The 26498-nt window shown below is 37.1% G+C and overlaps 6 protein-coding genes and 1 long non-coding RNA gene across 16 annotated transcripts; 4 read left to right on the forward strand and 3 right to left on the reverse strand.

Annotated features, from left to right (window-relative positions):
- Positions 1 to 270: 270 nt before the first annotated feature.
- On the forward strand, positions 271 to 8716 carry LOC140968710 (uncharacterized). 4 transcript variants are annotated; one of them, XR_012173826.1, is made up of 16 exons: positions 271 to 522; positions 855 to 1228; positions 1430 to 1550; positions 1688 to 1805; positions 2531 to 2655; positions 2854 to 2925; positions 3261 to 3329; positions 3422 to 3502; positions 3584 to 3703; positions 3793 to 3867; positions 3959 to 4039; positions 4241 to 4314; positions 4388 to 4448; positions 4822 to 4877; positions 4942 to 5076; positions 8476 to 8716. XR_012173826.1 is itself a non-coding variant. In XM_073429773.1 (15 exons), the coding sequence occupies exons 1-15, from the start codon at positions 286 to 288 to the stop codon at positions 5021 to 5023; spliced, it is 1746 nt and encodes a 581-aa protein (XP_073285874.1). In that variant the 5' UTR covers positions 271 to 285; the 3' UTR covers positions 5024 to 5180. The 4 variants fall into 4 exon arrangements, 1 of the variants encoding a protein (XP_073285874.1); XR_012173827.1 differs by lacking the exon at positions 8476 to 8716 and adding an exon at positions 5313 to 5541 and having other exon boundaries at positions 4942 to 5083; XR_012173825.1 differs by lacking the exon at positions 8476 to 8716 and adding an exon at positions 5224 to 5502 and having other exon boundaries at positions 4942 to 5083.
- On the forward strand, positions 6407 to 8269 carry LOC140968711 (uncharacterized). The gene is made up of 2 exons (XM_073429774.1): positions 6407 to 7616; positions 7710 to 8269. Exons 1-2 carry the CDS (start codon positions 6484 to 6486, stop codon positions 8044 to 8046), a joined length of 1470 nt encoding a protein of 489 aa, XP_073285875.1. The 5' UTR covers positions 6407 to 6483; the 3' UTR covers positions 8047 to 8269.
- A 502-nt stretch (positions 8717 to 9218) lies between the features above and the next one.
- Positions 9219 to 10402, forward strand: LOC140968709 (thioredoxin-like protein CDSP32, chloroplastic). The gene has a single exon (XM_073429772.1). The coding sequence runs from the start codon at positions 9357 to 9359 to the stop codon at positions 10254 to 10256; it is 900 nt and encodes a 299-aa protein (XP_073285873.1). The 5' UTR covers positions 9219 to 9356; the 3' UTR covers positions 10257 to 10402.
- Positions 10403 to 10607: 205 nt separating this feature from the next.
- LOC140968708 (pentatricopeptide repeat-containing protein At1g20300, mitochondrial) lies at positions 10608 to 12689 on the reverse strand. The gene has a single exon (XM_073429771.1). The coding sequence runs from the start codon at positions 12560 to 12562 to the stop codon at positions 10943 to 10945; it is 1620 nt and encodes a 539-aa protein (XP_073285872.1). The 5' UTR covers positions 12563 to 12689; the 3' UTR covers positions 10608 to 10942.
- Positions 12690 to 14146: 1457 nt separating this feature from the next.
- Positions 14147 to 21537, reverse strand: LOC140968712 (RNA pseudouridine synthase 2, chloroplastic). Of its 6 annotated transcripts, XM_073429776.1 has the most exons (8): positions 20992 to 21537; positions 20514 to 20657; positions 20123 to 20356; positions 19800 to 20002; positions 15750 to 15828; positions 15288 to 15463; positions 15091 to 15193; positions 14147 to 14479 (listed from the first exon to the last, which is right to left on the reverse strand). In XM_073429776.1, the coding sequence occupies exons 1-7, from the start codon at positions 21322 to 21324 to the stop codon at positions 15094 to 15096; spliced, it is 1269 nt and encodes a 422-aa protein (XP_073285877.1). In that variant the 5' UTR covers positions 21325 to 21537; the 3' UTR covers positions 14147 to 14479; positions 15091 to 15093. The 6 variants fall into 6 exon arrangements, 1 of the variants encoding a protein (XP_073285877.1); XR_012173830.1 differs by lacking the exons at positions 14147 to 14479; positions 15091 to 15193 and adding an exon at positions 17197 to 18282 and having other exon boundaries at positions 15296 to 15463; positions 15750 to 16436; XR_012173829.1 differs by lacking the exons at positions 14147 to 14479; positions 15091 to 15193 and adding an exon at positions 17197 to 18282 and having other exon boundaries at positions 15296 to 15463; positions 15750 to 16893.
- A 1217-nt stretch (positions 21538 to 22754) lies between these two features.
- LOC140968727 (uncharacterized) lies at positions 22755 to 26464 on the forward strand. Of its 2 annotated transcripts, none has more exons than XR_012173836.1 (3): positions 22755 to 22927; positions 23201 to 23241; positions 26410 to 26464. It is a non-coding gene; the product is annotated as an uncharacterized lncRNA (long non-coding RNA). The 2 variants fall into 2 exon arrangements; XR_012173835.1 differs by having other exon boundaries at positions 23204 to 23241; positions 26410 to 26449.
- On the reverse strand, positions 22923 to 25509 carry LOC140968725 (UPF0496 protein At1g20180-like). Its single transcript, XM_073429800.1, has one exon. It carries the CDS (start codon positions 24932 to 24934, stop codon positions 23837 to 23839), a length of 1098 nt encoding a protein of 365 aa, XP_073285901.1. The 5' UTR covers positions 24935 to 25509; the 3' UTR covers positions 22923 to 23836.
- Positions 26465 to 26498: the final 34 nt, after the last annotated feature.

A 26498-nucleotide genomic window follows, 5' to 3' on the forward strand; every position in this document is an offset into this window, starting at 1 on the left:
AATGTTACTGCTCCAACCGAGTGTTTATGGACGAAGAGTTTTCTGTGAGAGATCAAATTATCGTCATTTGTTTAAATTTTTATTTATGCCCGGTCAAGTGTAGACACATCTGAGCTATAATAATCCAAAATTTTCTAATTATTTCAAGTATAAAATTCTGCGTGATAGTAGCGTAATAATCCCACCAACTGAGCTATAATAATCCAAATTTAAGTTTTTTTTTTTAAAGATTCCAAAATTAAGGTTTTGTGTGTTTACAAATTAGGTTAGAAAAGTCGAAAAACAATGTTTGACCAACAAAAGACAACTCAAAAGCCAAACGGGGCTTTGTTAAAGCCATCCAACTTAAGAACTCAGGGGCCTTCTTCACCGGAACTCAGTGACGCCTCTACTGAAGGCCGAATCAATCGAATGGCGTATATTAGGCCCACTCCGGATGCTACCGAGGATGAACTGAAACACCTCCGGGACGCCGTTCATGCGCTGCCGCTTCAACCAGTCGAAGATTTGCTGTCTAACGGCGTTCGTTTTATCCTCCCATTCAGTTCTTATCTCTGATACTTATAGTTTATTATCGGCATAATTAGGACTAAAAGAATTAATTTTTTGGTTTTCAAAATGGAGGGCCTATAAACTTTCTCGAATCCAAGTGCTGATGCATTTTATAAACTGGTTTAATTGTTTCTGTCCTTGGAGCTTTTTGCTGTTCCAGAATGGTTAATTTTAAACAAACCAATATGAAACAGAGGATTTGTAGTTTGTTGCTGATAATGAAGTTAATAGTTTCAACGGTATTTGTAGATTATTGAATATCTAGTGTAGTGGAGGTGACATTGCAGTACGTATTATTGCAGGCATGCCCGCGATGCATCCTACGGATATTTGGTCTTCATGACCAAATTTGTTCAAGCCCTTCGGTATCCACACCAGTTCTGAGCGCACTTCTTAATGAGTTATCAGATAATTATACCAACGGGGAAAAAATCAGTAGCAGTGATCCGGAAACTATTCAAGGGTCAGAGGAGGACATTAACTTTTGTGTGATATGTTTAGGCATCTTGCAGTTTCTACATCTCGATAAAAGTGGAAAATTGACCAGAAAAAGTAGCGCCATTGATTTTGCTGCAGCAATAGCCGATGTTGTAAAGATGGAGGGCCACCAAATTCACAACTTCAATCTTGAAGTCTCAATTCCGCCAACTGTCATTGAAAATGAAAAAGCAGTTTGGTCAGCAATTTCTTGGATTGTTTGAGTTTGAACTGTCTTACTTATGATACTGCTTGAAACAGAAACATTGTTGAAAGTTTGATCTTTATAATGCCTTTGTAGTCTGATTAATGTAGCCCCCAAGCAATAGATATTTATTTGTATCTGTTGATATGGACGATACTCTGACTTAATAAGTGGAGATTATTCTCTTTGTTTCAGGTTGTACATCGAAAAGAAGTTCAGCTCTGAACCTTGGTTCACCCAAAAGTCTCAGTTTGAACGTACTGCCACTAAAGATTTTCTGAAATTGTCCTTATCAAGTCTTCTGGAAACATTGTTGGTAAATTTCAAACCCTGTGTCATATCAGTCGCCATGAGCCGGATGTTGTCTTCTCTTTTTTCCTTTTTATTGTTATGGGTGGCTGGCAGGGGGAACTGGCAGACGGACGAGTCTATAAAACATTTGAAGTTTTGCAGGATGCAAAAGCTCGTTTAAGTGATTTTCGAATACGCTTGACATACACGTTACCCGACGAATCAGCGAAGAGCCAGCATTTAAGTGAAGGGAATGGATGCATTAAGAGAAGGAAAACAGGTACATTACATTTTTTTTCTTATGCACCTATGCTTGTGATACTTTACCGAATATTAAATCTTAAACATTTAAAACTTGAAAGTTGAAGATAATGGTTGTTTTAAGAAAATAGTATTGATCAATTTGACCTTGAGCAAATGCTGGAGACATATGAAGACAGGGTTGAAAAATCTGGTAATGTAAACGATTCCATGCACCATATTAGTTAAATTGGCATTTCTTACATTGCTACCTTGTGGTACTGTCAAGCCATGATCAAGTCATCATAATAATTAGCTGATGATTTTCTTCCTGTTGATGAATCTAGGAAAACGGTGAGATTACAGTGACTAACCTCTGTTGAGTATGCTTATTAATTTTTTCTAATATAATTTGCGTTCATTTATACTTTCTCATTATGGTTGTAGAAATTGCTTGCTGTTAACGTTTGATGTGTAGTTGTGTATGCTCTAGAGAGAGAAATGACCGTACATTTTAGCATACCTTTTTCTACTTGACATTTGGAATAAGTTTGCATTGCGAAAGGAACCTAAATTTGCGTTTATATTCCTCTGTCCTGGGCATTGGATCCTATTGGTTCTTTTGTCAGGAAAAAAAAGCCACACCACAATGAAGACAGACTTTTAGGAAGTGGCATTGTCCATTAGTATTGCATTTGGACATTTACATAACTTTGGTCTTGCATCCTGAATATTTATTTCTTTAAGAAGTGTTCAATGGAACAGGTGACGGTGATTTCCAGAAGAAGCATGCTGGTGTGCTCGAGGTTGAAGGACAGAAATTCTCAGAAAATTCTTCCAATAATTTGGAAGATCGTGGGTTTGGTTTCTTGAAATTCCCTGTCGAGATGGTATATTTGGTTGTAACACTTTGTTGGGTTTGGTTGTTTTTTGATGCATGGTCCCATGCATGTCAATTTTTCTCACTTGAGGAGCTAAGAAGCATCTTCACGAAACACCATTATCAATATAATTCCTTGGAACCTTGAATTGTCGATTCTGAGTTATACAACACTAAACATTTGTGGTGACAATTTCATCGTTTTCAGATCAATCGATGCTGCTCGTTGGTTTTTCAAGGCTACAGGACTCCCACCTTCATCGGTGGGAGATATATTAAGGTGCAACTAAGTTATCTCTGTGGCAGTTGTTAAAAGTAATGTCAGTATTGTCATAAACTTCTTCTTCCATTTATACGGTGCTTTAGAATTTTACCTTTTTATTCCTGCATTCCACTCCGTGAGCTGCATTCTGGAGATGCAATCGGCTAATACTCGGATGGCCAATTGTCTGTAATCCTTAAATCATATGTTGTTTCTGTGCATTTTCTACTTTTCTTTGAGGCATTAGGCATCTATTTCATAGTATGTAAGTTGTGAATAATTCTCCTGATTGATCCGGTTAACATTGTCATTCCAGATATCTTAATCATGCAAGTCAATCTTTTCAAATGCAGTATTCGAGAAATGTTAGCCAGTCTCGCTGGATTATTGATGATGAGAGAAGGGGTGAAGCATCAGTTGAGGTAAAGAAAAGTATATGACTATATTTATTATTTCCTGGCTGGTGATGTGGAATAACCATAGTTCAAAAACCTTCTGTTCTATATCTTTGCAGGAAATAGTTGGCTGCAATATCCTTCCCATTTGCCACGGTGACAGCTATAAGTTTCACGCTGCTGGCAGGGAAGATATGGATGTAATGACACTTCATCTCTCAACCACTTGTTGATGGACAAATATCATTATAGTTCAAATTACTCTCTCTCCCCCTCTCCAGGTCCGGATGTTGGGCACCGGGCGGCCTTTTCTGGTTGAGATCCAAAATGCACGCCAATTCCCTACTGACATCTTGGTAAAAGATATGGAAAACAAAATAAATAGCCTGGAAAGCAAACTTGTAAGTTTTATTGACATTTCACCACTGTTGGATAGTTTTTATTTCCAGATCGATTGTTATTTAGTTGTTCTAAACATTGACCCCTGCAGGTACGGGTCAAAAATCTCAAGGTTTTTGGTAGTCAGGGTTGGGAGCTGATGCGTGAAGGAGAAGCAGAAAAACAGGTTGTAGCTTTATTTTGGATGAAATTGCCATTGAGTTGGCAGATCGATCTTGCTGTTCAATTGTACTTAATAATTCAATGAACATGTGCAGAAGCAGTATGCTGCACTTGTGTGGATTTCTCGTCCTCTCACCTGCGATGATGATTTGACGCTTTCATCTCTCAAAGACACGGTGAACGTCATTTTTTGTGTTCTTCCTTTCTCTTTGTCTCTTACACAGTCTCTTTCTCACGAATTATGCTTTGAATTAGAGATGAACTTTTTTTGGTATAGATTGGAGATTAGTTAATCTCTGTATACTCAAAAGCACTTGTTCCTTTGCACATGCGATATCATGCCTATTAAACAATGAATGGTTCCTTTTATTTTTCAGCCAATTCAGCAGAGAACACCAATAAGGGTTCTTCATCGTCGAAGTCCATTAGAGCGTGAAAAGGTCATACATTGGTATGGGAAATTAACAAGCAATTTTCCGGAATAATATTAATGTGGTATATATTTATATTTCTTGACATTTCAGGATGAAAATTGAGAGGATAGCTGGACATTCTCAATATTTCCTATTGCATCTATGCACACAGGTAATATTTTCAGCGTTTAACTGATGTAGGATTGTCTAGGCCTTTTCTATGCACAACTCTTTAGGCTTCCGTCCCATCATTATATCATGTTATGTTATATAAAATGCTGTTGAAGATATTTGATTGTGAGGATAGACCTGAAATGGGATATTTGTCCGGGGACTACATAATATATATGCTGAAAGGAAGGAGATTGCATTTTATATTTGGATCTCAGATGACATAGATGCATATGTGGTTGGTAAAAGAAGTGATTATATTTCTAAGTTATTTGCTCATGTAAAAAAATATATACGAGGAAAACAATCCCGAATTTCCAACTTCCCAAAAAATTTGACTGGCCATCGGTATTGATGATTGTTTTCTCATACAGGCTGGGACATACATCAAGGAATTTGTTCATGGAGACCTAGGACGGACACACCCTAGGTATGAAAATCAATTATTTTACCTACTCTAGCATTTTTTTTACGTGTATCATGTTGTACTGCAGTGTTGGTTCTATGCTAGGATGCAGAGCAGAAATATTGCGACTTGATGTGACCGACGTGAAAATGGATTGCTTCCAGTTATAATCCATTTTCTAACTACTGATTGGCTTGCCTTCCATTTCGTTGCCAAATTCGGTGTTGAGAGTAAGTTTCTTCTCCTCCAACATGTCTTGTTCATCAGTACTTCATAATTTAAAACTAAATTTTTTACATGTCAATTATATCAGAATGATCCTTGCAGTAATCCTCACTGTATTTACCTCCAGTTTTTTTGTGTATATCAGCTGGTCTGATTTTGTTCTTCGTCCTCAGCGATTTGGCTTTTGATGTGGCCTGATGACACATTTTGCTGTATGTGTGCTATTTTGTCCAGATGCTGCATGATGGTTAGGCCCTTTAAGTTATAATCAAGGTGACAAAAGATGTGGCAAATACTTGGAATCATTGCAGTATATTATTGGTTGAACCTGTTTATATCTTATAATAACAATGAACAATAGACGTTGGATCTTAATTTCAGTCTCCGTTGACGTAGTACACGTTTTGGAATGCAATGTCACACCTAAACAAACGTGGTTTTATAATATTTTACTGGAATTCGATGGTGTTTACGAGAGTTTATGGTCTCTCCAAGCATGTAACCTCTACTTCGGAAAAAGGAAAATAAAATTGATGTTAAAGTAAACCATGTGAGATTTTTAGAAAAAAAGAAGGGAATTGTTAAATTTAGGGATGGTAAATCGTACCGTACCGAAAATCATATATCGTATCGAAAATTTCGGTATATCGATTATCGAAAATTTCGGCATACCGAAAATTTCGGTGCATATAATTAGCATACTGATTATACCGAAATTGTACGGTATATCGAGATTTCAGTACGTTATCGGTATATATCGTTTTATACCGAAAAAAACTTTATATTTTAAAATTTGTATAAATTTATTGTTTTAAAATATTATATATTTTAAAATTTTTGTATATTTTTTTGGTATTTCGGTATATACCGAAATTTTCAAATTGCATATCGTTACCGTACCGAAAAATTCGATTTTTGTTGTCGTACTGTACCGAAATCTTCGATATACCGAAAATTCGATATTTTTTCGATACGGTAATCTCGGTATACTGAAAATTCGGTATTTTTTTCGACCCCTGATAAATTTATTGATAACTGAAAAAAATGGCAAAAACTTGTGTGAGACGGTCTCACGGGTCGTATTTGTGAGACGAATCTTTTATTTGGGTCATCCATGAAAAAGTATTACTTTTTATGCTAAGAGTATTACTTTTTATTGTGAATATGAGTAGGGTTGACCCGTCTCACAGATTAAGATCCGTGAGACGGTCTCACACATTAAGATCCGTGAGACGGTCTCACATGAGACCTACTCCTGAAAAAAAAAATCAAAATGGATCACACTTTAACGATTTGACTGAATAAATAATATGACCGATTAATTATGAATGGACTAATAATATTGTACTTCAAACAAACCTAATACTGTATCCATCTGAATGAGTAACACACCACTGATCTCACCATGAGTATGGATACTTCTACCCGAGTTCAACCACAAGAACAAGCACCAAAGCCCAAACGTCCAAAAATGTCAGCCACCACCTCCGATGACGAGGATAATTACGAGAATACCGCCGCCTTTGCCGCTGGCGATGGTGAAAATCTTACGAAAACACCGAGGTTCAAGCGGCGAAAAATCGCGATATTTTTTGCTTACTGCGGAGTGGGATACCAGGGGATGCAGAAAAATCCCGGAGCGAAGACCATAGAAGGCGAGCTCGAGGAAGCTCTGTACCATTCCGGTGCTGTTCCCGAAACTGACCGGGGTCAGCACAAGCGGTTCGACTTTGCCAGGTCCGCCAGAACAGATAAGGGCGTCAGTGCAGTTGGTCAAGTAGTGTCTGGTCGATTCTATATCGATCCGCCCGGATTCGTCGAGAGATTGAACTCGCACCTGTCCACCCAGATTCGGATTTTTGGTTACAAACGCACCACGCCATCCTTTAGTGCTAAAAAGTTTTGCGATAAGCGCCGGTATGTTTACCTGATCCCTGTTTTTGCGCTCGATCCATCTTGTCATCGCGATAGAGAGAGTGTCCTTGCTAGCTTAGGGTCTGCGAATGAGCTCGTTAAGTGTCTGGAGTGTTCGGAAAGAGGGCGGAAGGTCGCTGGGTTGATGGGAAAGCGGAATTCAGAGTTCAAATACGTATCTGAAGATGCCGCAGTTGGTTCAGGCACTTCGTCGAACAATGCATGTGCTTTATCAGAACAGGATGTTGCCGCGAGTTCTGTTAATGATGTCAATGACCTCGATAATTTGAATGCTAATGGCGTTACGAATTTAGAGAACAAGAGCAAGTTTTGTTATGGAGAGGAGGTGAAGGAGAGGTTTAATAGAATACTCATGAATTACGAGGGAACACACAACTTCCATAACTTCACTTCAAGAATCAAAGCAGAGGACCCATCCGCCAAACGATACATTATGTCGTTCACAGCAAATACCACATTGAATGTTGATGGAATTGAATTTGTGAAATGTGAGGTTGTAGGGCAGAGCTTCATGCTTCATCAAATACGCAAAATGATCGGTCTCGCAGTTGCGATCATGAGGAACTTAACCCCAGAGTCGGTATTAGAAACCGTTTTTGAACAGTGAGCACACGATTCTTTGAAACCCCTATACTTGGTTGAACTTTTTTTTAACTACATTCTTGTGTCGCTAACTTGCACTTTTAATGGGTTCAGGAAAGTTTACATAAATGCGCCCATGGCTCCTGAGGTTGGATTGTATCTGGACGAATGCTTCTTCACGTCTTATAATAAGAAATGGAAAGATAGTCACGAAGAGGTGTCATTGAAGGGCTATTCAGAGGAAGCTGAGGACTTCAAAATGACGTATATTTATCCACATATCGCGTCAACAGAGCACAGGGATGGAGTTGTAGCCCTCTGGCTGCATTCTTTGAACTACCGCAACTTTCCTGACTTACATGCTGGAGATAATACTTCAATCTCTGGAGATGGTACGGGAAATCATAAAAACACAGATTTGAAACATGGGGAAGTTGTCAGTTTAACATAACAAGGCTATGTGAGTCAATTTATAGACATTTTTCTCTCATTTTCTACCCTCTTGGATGCCAAGTAATTGTCTCTGGACCTGTGGTTGCTATTTGTTGTGTCGGAATGAATTAAATTATACGAGGAACGCTGCTTTTTGAAAGTCTTAAGAACCTTTCAGATTGAATAGATTCTTGAAATTCATGGGAAGATTGTTCCTACGATGGGAATACATAAACTTTCCTCAGCTTTCGCTAGCCTGCGGATACATATTATTTGTGATCTTTTTGGCAGTCCGTTTGGGTATTTGCACATGTTTTCTTCGACCTCAGATTTGTTTGGCCATGCTTGTCCTAATGTCTGACTGTGCTTCTTGTGATGGTTCGTTGTCTTTCCCAAGTCAAGTATCATAAAAAAAATCCGTAACTTTAAATCCATCCAGTAAGTGCAGCCTAGCTAACTCATAGTTCAAAACCGAGCACGATGAAAATCATGAAAGCGAAGGGAACAGTACGCCAATTATTTAAACAACACTCTAGCCTTCGAGTCTCCCCTTCATGTGGCCTTTGATTACTTTTCATGACTGAGACGAACAAATGAATAAACTTTAACAATTAGTTACTGCTAAGCCTAATCCAATACGTTCTGTCAATTACTTTCACGGACTCATAATCTTTGTTCAATAAATGTCTTAATTACTCCCTACGTTCAATATTTAATTTTACAAAATGTTGATGCTTCAACTTCTTTTTTCCACGAATTCCTCGGTGCTCGCTTGGTTGCCAAGAAATCCTTGAAATTCCATTTTTAAAGACATTTCTTAACCCAGCCTCGATCGATTTAATTGATTATCGTCATCAAGACACCAAAAGGTTCCATTACATGTCTAATTTATGAGGTTTTTCTATTTTTTTTTATCTGAATGTTTATTTCTTGAAATTTTAATCATTGGATCATCAACACAAAATACCTATTAAAATTTTCTTATGATATAGTGAAATTTTAATCATTAGATCATCGAAACATGATATCTACTTTCATTATAAAAAAAAAAGACCTTACATGATATATCTTGAAAGAATTACTCCCGTAAAAGATAAACCAACTCAAATTTAATGCGAGGTTTTTAAAAAAATATATCAATAATCTAGAAAATGCGGAAGGAATATCTTCTCAAAGACAAAATACGTGTGTATATGTGGTTAGCATTAGTCCTCCATTCAAGTGGATATCAAGAACATCATCCACTTCAATTTAATCCCACTTTCTTCCTTTGCAATCGGGATTAACTCTCCACAAAATCAAGAACGCTTGGTTAAATTTCATCGCCCCATGGCTGCTGTTGCTAATTTCTTAGCTAAACCACCTCAGAACGTTACCTCTCTACCAAAACTCGCTCCTCTTTACACCAAATTTTTGGGCTACAATCTCCCAGTTTCATGGAATCTTAAACGACTACTGCACAATACAGAAGCAGCCCGCCCGAATCTCCTTCCACGGGCCACGGCAACGCCTGGGGTGAAGAAAGCCAAAAGCGACGAACGAGTGAAACAAGTCCACAGCACCGAGGAATTCGACGACGCCCTACGCGCGGCGAAGAATCGTCTGGTGGTGGTTGAATACGCCGCAAGTCACAGCGTGAACAGCAGCAAGATCTACCCCTTCATGGTAGACCTGAGCCGTAACTGCAGCGACGTCGACTTTCTGCTCGTCATGGGCGACGAATCGGAAGAAACCCGCCAACTCTGCGTCCGCGAGAAGATCGAGCAAGTACCTCACTTCAGCTTCTACAAAAGCATGGAGAAAATCCATGAGGAGGAAGGAATCGGCCCCGATCAGCTCGTCGGAGACGTTTTGTACTACGGCGACAACCACTCCGCCGTGGTGCAGCTCCACTCCGGCGAAGACGTGCAGAAATTGATCGAATATCATAAAATCGACGGCAAGCTGCTCGTTTTGGACGTGGGATTGAAGCACTGCGGGCCGTGCGTGAAGGTTTACCCCACGGTGATCAAACTTTCGAAATCAATGGCGGATACGGTGGTTTTTGCTCGGATGAATGGGGATGAAAACGAGAGCTGCATGCAGTTCTTGAGAGATATGAATGTTGTGGAGGTGCCAACTTTTTTGTTCATTAGGGACGGTGAGATCAGCGGGCGGTATGTTGGGTCAGGCAAAGGGGAGCTTATTGGGGAGATTCTTAGATACCAAGGAGTTCGGGTCACTTATTAAATTGTTATTATTATAATTGTTTGTTTGGTTAGTTGATTTGGAAGTGGATTACCACTCCATTTAGTTAATTGGAATGGAAGTCGAGGATTGAGATGGGTTTGAATTTTACTTGTATGATTTGCATACAAATACACGGTTTTCATTTCCTTCTTCTGGGTCAATTTACACACAATATCTCATATGCTTCTCAGCTAGGCCTGCATAAATGGGGGCTACATTCTTGTAAATTGAACCATCTAAATGCCAATGAGATCAAAATGAATTAAAACGGAAAAACGAAAACAAGATTACCTCACACGTTCATTCCTCTTACTACCATCTTCGACTTCTTATATGCAGGAAGCAAGATCAACTTTTCACAGGTATGCAGAAAACGTTTCATATTAACAAATTGTTTTATTGTCAAAGAAAAGAAAAAATAAGCGATACTTCATATTCATCAAATTAAGTTTCAAAAAGTTGATTTCAACCACAAAAGCAGGCACTTGGGCCTAACCGTATTATTCAATCCAAAAGGATAAATCTGCAAGACTTTTTTTAGTCTCTCAAACTTAAATACCGCTCACCTGTGTTTTGTGAAACTCCTACTTGGTAACAAATATTACATAATAGAAGACTCCTCCGCCTTTCGAGATATTACCTTTTCCTTTCGAGAACCTTACTAATGGTAAACCATTAGACCAATGCTAACGTGGTTCATTCAACAAAGGGCGACTAACAAATCCTCGATCCATCATCTTCTGTACCAATTCCTCGTGTTTCTTCAACTGACCAGCTTTTATCAACTGCTTCATCACCATTTCATAGAGTTGTTGACTAGGCCTCAAACACTTGTCCTCAATCATTTCTTTCAAAAACTTGTAAGCATTGTTCCAATGCCCCATCGAACAGTACATCGAAATAAGAATCTTGAAAGTATTCACATTTGGCTCCACTTCATTTTCTTCCATTTCTTTCCAATGCTTGATAACCATATCAGTAGATTTCGAATCAGCAAACATCTTCATCAGTATATTATATGTCACAGTGTTCGGCTTACTTTTCAACTCTTTCATCTTCACAAACAATCGATGAGCAGCATTGACATCCTGGGCTTTAGCGATGCACCTAAATATCGGATTAAAAGTAGAAGCATTCGTTTCACACCCTTTCTTGACCATCGAATTAAGAACCTTTATCGCTTCTTCTCGATTCTTGTCCTTGCAATGAACATCTATCAAAAAATTATATGTTATCACATCCGGCTCACACAAAAGCTTCCTCATTTGATTATACACTTGAAGTACCTTTTCGGTTCTACTAGCTTTCACATGAACCCGCATCAAATTATTGAAGGTAACAGCGTTTGGCTCACAGCCCACATCAAGCATCTCTGCAAAAATGTCATGAGCACCGGTTATTTGCCCAGACCGACACATTGTATCAATCACAATGCTATAAGTATACACATCGGGTTGAACTCCAACCGATTTCATTTCCCTAAAAACCCTCTCGGCTTCGGAAATATTATTTGCTCGACACCATCCATGTACTAAGCTATTGTAAACCACCACATCTAGATCAAATTTATCCTTCAAGCTATCAAAAAAAGCTTGAGCTTCAGCTGCTCTTCGTTTCCTACCCAACATACCGATCACTATAGAAAAAGCCTTTTTATCAGGCTTGCAGCCATATTCATCCATTCTATTAAATGAGTGCACTGCCTCTGCAGCCAACCCAGCACGAATATAACGGCGAATCAAGATAGAGAAAGTCTCAATCGGGATTTCCATATTTTTCGATTTCATTAAGTTAATGAAGTGCCAAGCAAAATCAAATTGGCGTACCTTTCCCGAAAGATCGATAATTTTATTGAAGATATCCACATGAGATAGTGGTGATAACATGGCCCAGTTGAAGAATGCCACAGTTTGGGTAAAAGGGATGCCGTGCCGTGGCGCGCCGCATCTTTCTATCACTCGGCGGGTGACAGAAGGGGATAGGGATTCTACGGGGGAGATTCCCGAGAAATCGGAACATAGCGACGGGAAGGCTACATTAGGGTTTAACGGGGTGCTGGGGTTTAAGAGGAGGTCAGGGTTTTTGCGGTGGTGGTCTTTGATTATGGAGTGGAATTTATCAGCGAGAAAAATTTCGGCGGAAGAAAGGTCGGCGGAGATGGAGACCGAAGCTCCTTCTTCAGTCTCGTCTTCTGCCATGGCGTGACATTGAGGGTGGATCGCTGCGGCGGCGGAGCATATATTACGGAGAGAGGAGAATAAATGTACGGGGACATTCAAGATTTGCTTTGACCTGGCGAGCGCCATTGGAGGCTGGTTTTGTTTAGGTGCAGAAGAGGGAACTCAAATGGAGACGAGACCGGACAGCTTGTCGATCGAAGGCGATTCCAATTCTCTCAGTTCATTGGGTTTTAAAGGGTTGGTGTGACCATCTCAATTATGTTCTGAATCGAAGAATGATTGCAATTCTAATTTAATTATTTTATCTATAAAAATAAAAACTTAAATTAATTAATTAATTAAAATAAAAACTCCACCACAAATTCAACTGGACATAAAATTTCACCCAAAATACGAAAACTCGACACTAATGTGAAAAAGTCGACAAAAATATGAAAACTTGACGACAAAATTCAACTCATATATAATACGTATATAATTATTAACGTAAACATTCGATTAAAAATAATATAGTGTAGTGATAAGGGGTTGTGTTATGCAAAAACAACTGGGTTTGAATTTTGATTGAGTCAAAATCTGATGTTTATCTTGTCCTTTAAGTCACCCTTTCTTGTGAAACGGTCTCACGAATCTTTATCTGTGAGACGGGTCAACCCTACCGATATTCACAATAAAAAATAATACTCTTAGCATAAAAAGGTAATAATTTTTCATGGATGACTCAAATAAGAGATCTGTCTCACAAAATACGACCCGTGAGACCGTCTCACACAAGTTTTTGCCTTAATCTAATGTGTTCAAATATGAACTCTTAAATCCATAATTGGAGTATAAAAAATCTCATCAACTCATAGTTTCATATTTTGTTATAGCTGCATTTTTTAAATTTAATTGAGTATGTTGTGTTTTCATGGGTTTTTCCATCTTTTTGGATAATTCATTATTTTATCTTTGCAGCTAATACATGTTCTCGATTTTATCTCTATAGTTCTTTGCGTGCTTAAATTTATTTCTTAAGTTTCTGATTGTGTTATTTCGTCCCAGACGTTAGCCAAGCATTAACTGTTAACGGTGGTGAACTCACGTGAAGATCACATGACAGAATTATTGTTAACAATCGATGCTTGAGAGTTCGATCATTCACAAATAAACTTCGACTAACTTCTGGGGATCAAATCGGGACACAACCAGAAACTTGTGGGATTAAATTAGTACAAGAATAACTATAGAGATAAAATCGAAAACATGCGTAAATTATAAGGATATGGTAATGAATTAACCTCGAAGGCGTAAGATTAGCTCAGTAAAAGACTAAGATTTGGTCATCAGTTTTTTGAGATCTGTTGCGTACTTGGTTTGTTCAAATATAAAAAAAAGTCGATATTTATCATCAAGACATCGTGTGATCCTCATTTGTGAAAATACCAGAAAGGCTGCTGCATATGTATAGTTAACGAAATGGAAGTTAACCTTTATAATTCATCGCATTCAATAAACTATTTCCCATGAACATACTTTGGTTGGTATGTCAGAAGTGAGATGATAAACTCTACCATTATCAGGCATGCATTCGATGCAAGGGGTTGATGCACGGAAACAACAGCCGTGGTAGGCGCCAGTGCTGACTGAATATTAAGACAAGGTATCCAAATTGGAAAGAAGTTAACTTGATCATCTATACATCTAGTCTTAATTTAAGAATAAAGGATATAAAAAACACCACACTATATTGACAGAAAATTGTTGCCTTGAATTATACATCAAATCCAGTACCCGAAAACCAGGATAGGAATGTGATACGCTTAACACGGGATGGATGCTAATTGATACATTAAATTTTAGCATCTCACATGAGTCAAAACTCATCTGAAATCTCCAACCGTTCATTGCTTCAGTCATTGCACGTGGGCTGCTAAAAATACTGTTGCTTCGATACCATGCCACGTGCAGAGAACAAGAACAGATTATGATGGCGAAAGACCCATTGCAGCAACGTTGAATGAACTTCGCAACTATTTCTTGGAGAACAACCGGCTAAATTACCTGTAAATACATTTGTCGAATGTTCCATATCATCGGATCATACAACATCACAACGTTAGATGATTTATCACTATATTGAATGTCAAACAAAAAAGATATTATAAAACAGGGGATTTTCAAGTCTCACGACACAACAGAAGATTGAACCTTGATGGGCAAAATGGTCATAACCCTTTTCTTTTACACCCCCAAACAAATTTTGCTATTTTGCATTAAGAACAGATTTCCTTCGACCCTGAGTTAGCTCATGAATTAAGCTCAATTACAAGTTCGTGCATTAACATTTTAAACTTGTTAAGCGAATAAAGGTAGAGTTTACGAATTTCAGGAGCTCCATTTGTTTCACATCTACTATCCGACCTCTAAAAATTTGCAATATTGGCATGTATCAGCTCTTTTTGCTTTCACCCCCACATCCAAATTCTAACTTAGCACTATACTGAGACAAACTGGGGATGCACAAATTTGCAGAGCCAGAGTGCTAACATTTACATGACCACAATTAAATCAATGGGGATTGACTATCCTTAGCTGAATATCCAACTATTATGAAAAATAAACGTGCACATTTCATACCAGGAAAATAAATCAACATGAACCAAACAAGTTACCTTCTAGTTGACAATGTTGCGAAGCTGGTCCAAAATCTCAACAAAATCAAGTGGTGGCACCTGAGAAAAGCGCAAGTGTTCTCCAGTTCGTGGATGCTCGAACCTAATAAACGAAATAAGAAAATATTCAACACAATGAAATGTAGCAACCATAAACATAGGTAAACATATCATATACCATAACGGCATAACCTCACCCAAGAATTAAAGCATGGAGGCACGGTCTTTCTAACTCAGAGACCAACTGAAAAAGCTGTCTGTGACAACTAGGAGAATTCCTAGATTGAAGGAGCGAAAAGGCCATGTTCTTCGTGCCTCCATAGACATCATCTCCTAGAAGTGGAACACCAAGATATTTTGCATGGGCTCGAATCTAAGTCCAAAAATACTTCAGCAGACAATACTGATGGTAAACACTGGCATAAAAGCAATTTGCAAGTCTACAATGGTTAATCCGAAAGGTAAAAAATCATGATCTTAAACGGCATCATGGTATATAAAAATATGTCGCTCTGGACTCAGATTATTTGTTACTTATATGATATTGAAAACCCGTGTTAGAGAATTTTAGAGGCCTTTAACGAGATATCTCAACTGCGTATCTGTATTTATGAAACAACATCGTGGTTCAAGTGATTTGGACAAGATATACATCAAACCTGATGTGTGCGCCCAGTTTCTAACCTCCATTCCACCAATGCACAACCACCACCAGCAAGAACTTCTAATACTTTGTACCTGAACAAAATTAACTTGGCATTGACTACATATTGCACTTAGCATGTTTAATGGAAATTTGTACAAACGAGTTTTGAGGGGATCTGAAGTGGAGAAAGATAAGAATAATTGGCCGGAAAATATAAGAAGTAGAGAGGAAGTTATTGAAGTACAGAGGATGTTATTCAGGTTATTCAGCTGAATAACATCCACTGTACTTACATTTTCCAGCCAACAGCTGAATAACATCCTACGTACTTCTAACATTTTCCAGCCAATTATTCTTATCTAATCTAACATCCTCTGTACTTATTACATTTTCCAGCCAATTATTCTGATCTAATCTTACATCCTCTGTACTTATTACATTTACCAGCCAATTATTCTTATCTTTCCCCACTTTAGATCCCCATCAACTTTGGAAAAATTAAGATAGCAGCGTTGAGTTGAACAAGGAAAAATATATTAGTATGATATTTGAGATGGATTAGAGCAACCAAGGTTCTTATGTCCTCTGATATGCCTAATGCAGCATCCAGTACGCATTTTCCAGATGTAATATGAGTCTGCACGCTTTAAATGCCAGGACTCAATTGTTTACGATCTCAAACTTTTAGTCATTGATCCACCTGACATTGAAGAGAAAAAAATAGCAGATACTGTTTTTCAATTTGACAATTGTCACGCCAAAATAAAGTCACAAGCTCATTCCAACTCCCAATTTGTTCAGCCAATTTAAATTTGCACATACTAATATGTTGCTTCAGTGTCAGGAGGAAACCCTCTGAAAGTCCTCAAGAACATTTGCAGGTAAAGTGAATGGATTTTATCACAAAATTAGAATACTGCAGACCGACCAATTAATGGAAATGATTCCAAAATCTCTCTTCCATCAACAACGCTAGCCACTACACATCTCCACACTTCAGAAATATTCTCGAAAGATATGTATGTAACCCACAGGGATACTAAATGAGTCTACTCAAACTGATACCAATAGGTAATAATTATAAAAGTATGCCTGTTTCGCTCCTGCAATTAAGCCACCGTTACCCGTTTTCCCAACCAGATCAAATCCTCCAATGCCTGCTGGATAGTAAAAAAGGACTTTTCAATAGCTTTAAACAATTCAGAAGAGAAAGTTGAGTGAAATTTATATTCAACATCAGGACGATTATTAAATCCAAGAATCTCAATTCTTTTGATAATACATCAGGGTTGAGCATTAATGGCTAGGACTGGCAAACAAAAGATAATTTCTCAATACCGAAGGGAATAACTCAATAATGTTTTGAGACGCGAAATCAACCCTTGCCTATGTGTGACGCAAAGCTAGTAAAGAATTCTAATATCAAAATAAAAATCAGAAACAGAGAATAGAAAGTTTACCGGTTGTATACCAATTCGCATCCAGGCCGTAGTGATAAAATCTCCCACTCCAAACACAAAAGTTTCAGAAAAAGATTCCTTTCATGCCCTTGTGCAGTTGTGTCCATCCAAGTGTTCGAAAACCCAATCTTAAATTCACAATACAACTCTGGAGATTTACTCTGGAACTCCATCACCAATAATCCCCATATGAGCAGTTGCCATCCTTGAAGCGGTGATAGCGATTTGTGTCTCTGACAGAAATTTCTCTCCTCTCAAATCTAGATATAAACTTTATATCAACACATGCGTAAGTTTTTTGTGACTCTGAGAGGTGACCCCTTGTTAGTGTTCAAAATTCCAAAAACTACAGCCAAGTTTTCACTGTGCCCACATAAGATGTGCTCCTCCTGATCCTCTACATCTTGTAGCACAGAATCAGTATCAGGGAAGTAACCAGATTTCTTCATTTCCATGCATATTCATTTAACTTATCCATAATTTGAGCCATTTTGTGAAAGTGATTTGTCACCCCGCCAAAAACATGTGAACTTTGTTTTTAACCTCTATCCAACTCCAGCCTAGGTTATTCTTCAGCCCCTTACCTCTCATGATATCTCTTACCTCATCTACTTTTTTCCATTTGCGTTTAGCAGCATAAATATTAGACAACAAAATGTAATTTCCAGGATTGCATGGTTCTAATTCAAATAATGTATAAGCCGCAAGCTCGTGTTAAGGTGAAGTCTACAGGAACTTAATAATGCACCCCAGACACAAGCATCAGGCTCAAATGGCATTTTCTTGATCATTGAATAAGCTTCATCAAGCTTTTCTGCATGACCAAGCAGGCTTACAATACAAGCATAATGCTCCAATCTAGCTTCAATTCCATGATCCACGGACATGCTTTTGAAGTAATAACACCCGTCTTCCGTAAGGCCACTTTGGGTACATGCAGATACAAGGCTAGTGAAACTAACAGAGCCCGGTTTCTGACCACTCCTTTGCATCGAGGCAAAAATTTCAAGAGCTTTCTTACCCTTTCCATGCATTGCATATGCTCCCAGAATTGCATTCCAGCAGACCAAGTTAAGCAACAACATCCTGTCGAAACAGTGTCGAGCTATTTAGATCCTTCCACAGTTAGCATACATATCAATCAGTGCACTTCCTACATAAACATCATTTGAGATCCCCGCTTTAAGCAAAAAACAGTGTGCAGCCTTACCATTTGTTAGAGCTGCAATATTCCCACAAACAGGAAGCAAGGGACGGTCACCGAGTTTGGCTTTACCCCAGTGACCTGCATTTCTCTAAAAAGATCTAAAGCCTCGATATTTTTACCATGCTGTGAGGAACAAGCGATCACTGAGGTCCAAGAAACAACATTTAGCTCACTCTGTTGGCCTCGAAAACATTTAAATACCTCTAATGCCTCGCTGAAAAGACCTTGACGAGGAAGTCCGGCAATCAAGGCGTTGCATGCCCCAACATCCACTTGACCCATCTCTTCAAACACTCGAGACGTCTCCAAAGAACATCCAAGTTTGCCATACGTATTAATAAGTTCACTAACAATACATTTATCTACCACAAATCCCATCTTCATTACATGACTATGAATCCGAATTCCCATAACTAAAATACACAAGTTACCTATGGCAGGTAGAACACTAGAAACATTAGCCCCATCAGACTTAAAACCAAGTGAATGCATTTGCTTAAACATCAAAGCAGCATCCAAGAAACACCCACTCTTATTTTTTTTTTAGAAGAATAGAATACTTGAGTATATACTTCTTCAGCATATCCAATACACAAAAACAATCATTAAGAAAGTTGAGAAATTAAGCCACATCTCTCTCAGCCATAGTATGAACCACCTTACAGGCACAATCTAATTCAGCACATTTCACGTACAAAGGAACCAACGAGGATCCAATAAAAAGATCCAAGAATAGACCAGATGACAATGAATATCCATGAACTTGTTTCCCAATTTCGGAGGACGATAATCCAGTGCAAGCCTTGATATCGCTTGGTAAAACATATAAATCGGGAAAAAGCCCATTTGATAGCATTTCAGAAAACAAACTGAGAGAGTATTCTTAAAATCATTGAATTTTGAGGAAGCAAAAATTAGGCTAGTGAACGAGAAGATATCGGGGTTTATGAGAGTGTAAAAAAGGGTTTTTGCATCAGAAATGCACTGGCAATTGGCATAGAGTGAGAGGAGCTTGGTATTGTAATGAGGGATATCAAAAAGGTAAGTTTTGAGGAGTTGAACATGGACAACGCTAGAAGAAATCCGGCAATCAAATCCCTGATTTTGGAAATTCAATTGCATGGTTCTGTTTATGTCAGTAACATAACAATTGTTTGGCTAGTCAAAAAATGATTATTGGAAGTAATTGGAATCTGAGTTCGAAACTAATGGGTTACTGTGAAATGAAGCTTTACTATTTATAATATTAGTTATAATCCACTGCAGACAAAGTAATGAACTAGCGTGTCAATTATAAATTAAAAACATTCAGGGCAGTCACAGTAGTTTCAAGTTTGACATTAAAAGACAATCTTCTCAAATAACTGAAGAAAGGTATAGAATGATCTTATCTCACCTACTAACAGCATGACGGGCATTTCCACGGGTGCTTGATCCAGGAAGAGCAATCATGCGAATCCTGTTATTCACATCACGGCCAATAGGGATATCAACACACCCAGATGTAGATGATGGCACTCCACAAGTAAGACTAACGTAGACTCTTTTTATGGAGTGTTCCTTGAACTGTCCAGCTAGATGGGCATGAGAATGTTCATCCTGTTCAGAGAAAAATAAGAAGCAGCCAACTTATATATGGATTACATTCAAGTTCAACCAACAAGCAAAAAGAGCAATGTTAAAACGAATTCTAATTTTCAGGACTTGGAGAACTGGAACCTTTGCTACAACAAGCAATCCACTGGTTCCTTTATCTAGTCTGTGAACGATTCCAGGGCGAACATCCCCATCATATGCTTTTCCTATAGAGAATTCACATGCCTCATCAGCGGAAACATCATTATCATCAAATGGTGCTTCTGGGTTGAGAAACAATGCTGCGGAAAGCCTGCAATGGTGTAGGATACCATTTACGAGCGTTCCAGTTGCATTTCCAGGAGCTGGATGAACAACCTGCATTTTCGCAATTCTTTAACGGTCAGTGCATTTAAGTTTTATTAATTCCAACAAAATTCAGCCTCAAAATAAAAAAACAGTCACATAATTAAAATTGATTATCATAGAAACACCGAGATGGTCTTAGACAGCTAAACGACTATTGAGGGCATACCATATGAGCAGGCTTGTTGACAACAAGCACATGTTCATCTTCAAATACAACGTCCAACGGAATATCCTCGGGTTCCGCCCTCAAAGGCTGCAACTCTGAGATAGTGCAGTGGACCATATCTCCATCTCTCACGACATGCGACACCTTCACAAAATTTAACTAGAAGCATTACCAATAAACTCTCAACCAGAAACGAAACTAAGAACTGAGGTCGGGACTGATATAGCTTGACAGTATCAGCTAAAGATTTTAAAAAAAAATCAAGATTCCCTAAAAATTTGAAGTTGCCACAAAAAATGCACACTAAATCTCTGGATTCAATCTTTAATTACACCAACTATGAATCTAAACTAGAGACTTTGCATTGCAAAGTAACAGCACAACACGTGCTTTCCTTTCTTTGAATAAACGCAAGCTTTCGCATGAAAAGACCAAGAAATAAGTGAAATAAAAAAAGAGAAAAAGAAAGAGAAATAACCTTGCTGACGACGTTGCCATTAACAAACACCAACCCCGAGCGAATGCTGGACTGAACTCTAGCTCTGCTGATGCCATTTATTTGGGAAGCAATCCAAGAGTCAAGTCTCAGCTTTCCCGAATCCAAATTCACGGTTTCCTCGATATGGGTGCCGGAATAACCGCTCAGCCTGTTAGGTAGCTGTACTCTAGAATCCGAAAAATCTGGGTTTTCGGCGGGAATGGTTGTGGTACAAGAACAAGCTGTGATAATAAGTCGTCGCAATGAAAAATTTAAAGGTTTTCGGGGAAGGGGATTCGTACAGTTCCAAGCTAAAGCGTTGAGTGAGAACATTTTCGACGCTTTACTACGAAACTTCGATTCTCATCCGTACGTGTTCAATACTATGCTAGATAAAATGCGAATTTTCGGGAAGACTTATATGTTTATCTTCGGGGTAGTGAACTAGTTCTGCCAGATATTGAGAAGAATCAGCGGCGGAGCTACAGCACAGAGACCCCAAATACGCCGCTGAATTCTAATTCTCGCCGCCGCCTTTCGCCCTTGAATTTCATGTCAATTAATTGAGAAAAAAAATATTTCTTCTTAATTTTATAATTCAAAATTAATGGCGACGTAGTATTTTAACAATGTTTTTAAAAATATTAATATCATTTTAATTCCAATTTTTGTTTTAGTTGGAGTTATAAATTAATAAAATAGAATTACTTTAATTATTTTTTAAAAAATATAATGATTTAAATATTCATTAAAAATAAAAATTGATTTCAACTTTTTATATCTATGAAAATACAATAAAACGAAAAGAACAAATGCACCAAACCAAAGTTGGGCCCATTCGTGAGCTATCAGCCACTCTCTCCCACGGATTTTTTTTATTATTAATTTATAATTAAAAAAATTCAAAATAATACAAAAAAAATTTTATTTTGCAAAAGTACTTCACAAGGTGCGGACGCTCCACGTAGTCAATCACGGACGCTCGTACACGTAATATTATATTATTATTATAATTTTTAATAATTAATTTAATTAGAATAAAAAATATAATATTTAAGTTTAATTATTATTATAAATATTTATAATATATTGTAATTATTAAATATTTTGTATTATTTGATTGGGTGATTGAAAAATTAAAGATATGAGAGGATTGAATGGAGAAAATTAAGATGAATAAAAATAATAGTCTTTCATCAATACATCAATAAGATGTTTAACTTTAGCATATATTATCGATAAAACTTATAATGAATTACAATATTTTCGTTATATTCCTAAATGTACATTGTTTATTTTCTATTTAAGCTATTATTATTAATTGAATTTCAATCACAACATTAAATTAAAATATTAATCACAACATAAAAATAAAATATTAATATATTATACAAGTAATTATTAATGCTTGCTTGTTTTTTTCACTGTTGGCCTTCTCATTTTTATAGATTGATTTATTTAATAAATCTATTAATAATAATAAATCCATTATATATAATTATATGTTTTACAATTAATTTTTTTATGAAATATGTGTTTATATAATTTTGAGATAATTCGAAATGAGTCTTCATAAAATATCCTTTTGACCAATTGATTTTATTTACGTTTTCTTGGAACAATAATTTANACGTGGAGCGTCCGCGCCTACAAGGCGTGGATTGAAGTACTTTTGCAAAATAATTTTTTTTTGAAATCTTTTTAAATTTTTTAAATTAATAATAAAAAAAACCCCTCTCCCACCTATCCTCTGCGTCCACAATTAGGGCAAAAATTTCTCCCATTCCAAAACAGTCGATCATCCGTTATAACGGCGTTTTTTCTAACAGAACGCCAACTCAAAGCACTTTCCTTCGCCGCCTGTAATTTCGTCCCGGTGAGCCTCTTTCGCCGTTCCGATACAGATTCTGCGAACCATGATTGTGACTAGCCAAAGGTGAACTTTTAGTTTATTTTCTCAACGTTTGCATGATCGTTGAACTGGATTTGCCAGCTTCGAGGTGTCTAATTAGAAGGAATTACACTTACTATACAATCGCAAATAAAAATTACATATGAAATTTGAGATATTATTCTTTGAGATGAGAACCTACTTGTTCGCAGTGAAGTGTGTACTTAAATTTCTTCACGTCTTAATCTTTTTTTGCTGAGATAAATGGAAAATATCATCGTTCAAATTCTGTATTTCTGTTTGAATGTTCTATTCTAGTAGTTGAGGGCATCAGCGTGTTCGTCATCGTGCCACAATGGGTATGGGTATGGGTATGAACTTTTTCGTTGTTTTATTTTATGTTGAACAATAGTGTTTGATGATTTTGAGATGTTTCTTTGGAAAACACAATGGCTGAATTTCCATTTTTTTTCAATATTTTGCATGATTGGTGGATTGGATTAACACCCTTTGATATGCCAAAAATGGTACAATTTACATGTGAACATAAAGTGATAGATTGTGAATAAATTTTCCAATTTATGGCTGTGTTAGTATTTACTGGAAATTTATGTATTGGAGACAATTTTTTGCCAAAGTAAGAGATGACGCAAACAACTACCAATGAGTAATTTCTTATTAATCATAGGCCATGAGTATTGATGGTTTCCATTGTTTTGACTGCTGGGACAAATATGAGAGTAAACCTAAAAAACACGAGACCGCTAGTAAATTTCATATCTGAAACAAATTCAAGAGCCTTTTACCACATACTTGGATTAATAACAGACTAGGACATAAATAAAATAAAAAGAAAAGAAAAGAAAAAGGAGAATGCAAAAGAATTACAGCCTTAATTGAAATGATGGAAGAAAGTCTTGTCCTTAATAAGCTCTTCACTCAGATGCATTGGGATCAGTTCTCAGCCATATTCATTTCTAGCGCAACTTGCTTTCTTGTACGATTGATGTTGAGAAGACTCAAGTATGTATGCTTCTCTAGCTCTTCCAGCTGTCCCAAAAACCTAGGCTCTTGCATTTGGAATACCTTGGCAGCCACCTCTAAAGTCTCACTCTTCCCCCTTTTAACACAATTATCAACTAGCAAGTGCATGTCTTCCATTTCCTCGTTCATAGTCTTTTCGAGCCAACTTACTGTGTCGAAATCATTGATCAGTGTATATACCCCTCTTGCTGCAGCATCTAGTTGCGCAAATAGTCTTTTGAGCTGATCTTTATTCAATCTTTGTTTTGTTTTCTTCTTTGCCAACGATATTAAGAAACAAGCAAGTATTATTGGGCCAACGACCATGCCTATTGTGCTATGCATGGCCAAAACTAGCAAAGCAGCAGCCAATGCACCTCCACCCACCACTTTAAATATTGTTTTGACCAATTTAATACACTTGTTGGCCTTGATTCTTTGTTTGGTTTTGTTATGTTGGGATGTTAATTCACGATACAAAAGGACGTGATTATGGTGTAATTCATGGAACTTCTCAGGGCTGATCACTGAAAGAGGGTTCTGTGAAGTGAATGAAACCAAAACTTTTTGTACCTGGTAGTACTCATCATTAGTCCAAGTTGAACCATTTGGAACGCATTTGATTTTTTTTATCATATCCTGTATTTCTAGATAATTAATGCGTTCTTGATTGATATTTCTGAGGAGAAATTCACAGTTTTGGAATGCTTCTAGACTTGTATTAAAGTACTCGGCAAAAATTTGGAGATTTGGGTTCTCTAATATAGGGGTTAGGGTTTCTTGGCGGGGTTCAAGTAGATGGTCCACGAGTTGGACTTTGCTTAGATGAGGGGGAGTTGATAAGGAGTGTGGGCATTGTTCATCAAAAGACTTATTTATTTTCAGTTGGCTTTGAACTTTGTTGCATATCTCAGTGTAAGATTTCGTCCTAAATGCTTCTTTATATTCGTCATTCAAGTTTGGCTTGCTCACTAAGCGATTCACATCGGCTTTTCTGCTTCTTCCTGAATCCAAACAACCAAACAACATTAATTCAAATAGTATGAAACTGTATCAATCATCAAAACATGTATTGAAAGAATGACATCAGGGTAAAACATAAGCACAAAAACTAATTAGAATAATTGACAATTAAGTTAAAAATTCACATTCAAAATCAGTATTTGTTGAGTAGAATATCAAAACTTTGTATCCTGATGGAAATTAAAATCTGATGAGCGGATTTTTTTTTTTTGCGATGAAGGAGATTGGAATAATGAGGTACTGAATTTTAGTGGGGATTATTTGAGACCGACAAGGAAAAACATACCTTCTTTTTGTAATTTGAACTTGGACAATAACATCTTTTTGATTGGAGAGATGACAATCATGATGTGTTTGAAAAAGAATATGATAACCCAAAGAAGACCCTGTTTATATAATGTTCATGTCTTGGCGGACTTCTATGGATAACCCATGTTGGTAGTCTAAAGCAAGAAGATCGCTGGCATCTTTTGTTCTTCACCGCTTGTGGTTATTATTGTGCTCTAGCTTTTCTTGAATGCAATTGCGTTCCTTGCAAGTTAGATTTTGTTCATGTAATATATATACCAGCTCTTTTTAATGAAAGATAGGTAATTAATGGAGGAGAAAATATTTTAGGTAAATGTAAAGAAGTCTTCGGTAATTGATGACGTGTTACAGCTATGTTAACCATTCTTGGAGTCTACGTTTCTTAATCATGCTTTTCTATCCGTATTTGGTGTCGCATCTTTTATTAATTTTCATGCTCTATCTGTTCAATCTACTGCTTGCGTCATAACTTCGTAATCATCTATTTCAATTTGCACTAAAAATTCTCACTTTAGTTAGTAATTGTCAATTGATACAGTACATGTTTTGCTTCTCTTATTGGTTCTTTAGTAAAAATTAAAAATTTATCTTTTGTGATGTCTTTAAATTTTGCCAATATTTGTTATCAGCTATATTTTGCAGAGTATTGTAGCGCGATCTTGCATGCATTTCAATTAATGTTTTTTTAAGGTTTGAGTATCCGGTAAAATTTAATTTTCATAATTTACTTGAATGAGATACAAAATACTTTTCCATAAAAGTAAAGAAAAATCTATTAAGAGAAACTTGGCTGAAACTTATTAGGTATAAAACATGGCACACTTTGATGCTCAATTCTGTTGAATTAAGTGGGTTATACATATGCACAATGTGCTGTTTCACTGTGTGCACAATTATTTTTCTTATAAAAAACACTGTTATTTCTGAGGACTTAATTTTTTTAAAAATGTTTTTGCTCCTGTTTTGTCATCTATTTTCCATTGGCTGCTTCAACGCAGAGATCACTGTGTGCACAATTCAGGACTCTAAATTCATACAAATGAAGATCAATGGACAAATATTACACGCTGATTCAACAAACTTATGGAACAACTTGTTTTTCTAAAATATTATGTTCCACTATGAGTAACTGTTAAAAATAAACTTCTTATTCTTGTGTTGATTGATTTTAGTGTGAACGTAAACCAGGAGCTTGGCTTTCATTACAATTCATGGCAACACATGGTATGATTTTTCAACCTTCTCATGGGGAAAGCTCACA

This window comes from Primulina huaijiensis, unplaced genomic scaffold (assembly GCF_012295235.1).
Source record: "Primulina huaijiensis isolate GDHJ02 unplaced genomic scaffold, ASM1229523v2 scaffold37775, whole genome shotgun sequence".
Classification (NCBI taxonomy): domain Eukaryota; kingdom Viridiplantae; phylum Streptophyta; class Magnoliopsida; order Lamiales; family Gesneriaceae; genus Primulina; species Primulina huaijiensis.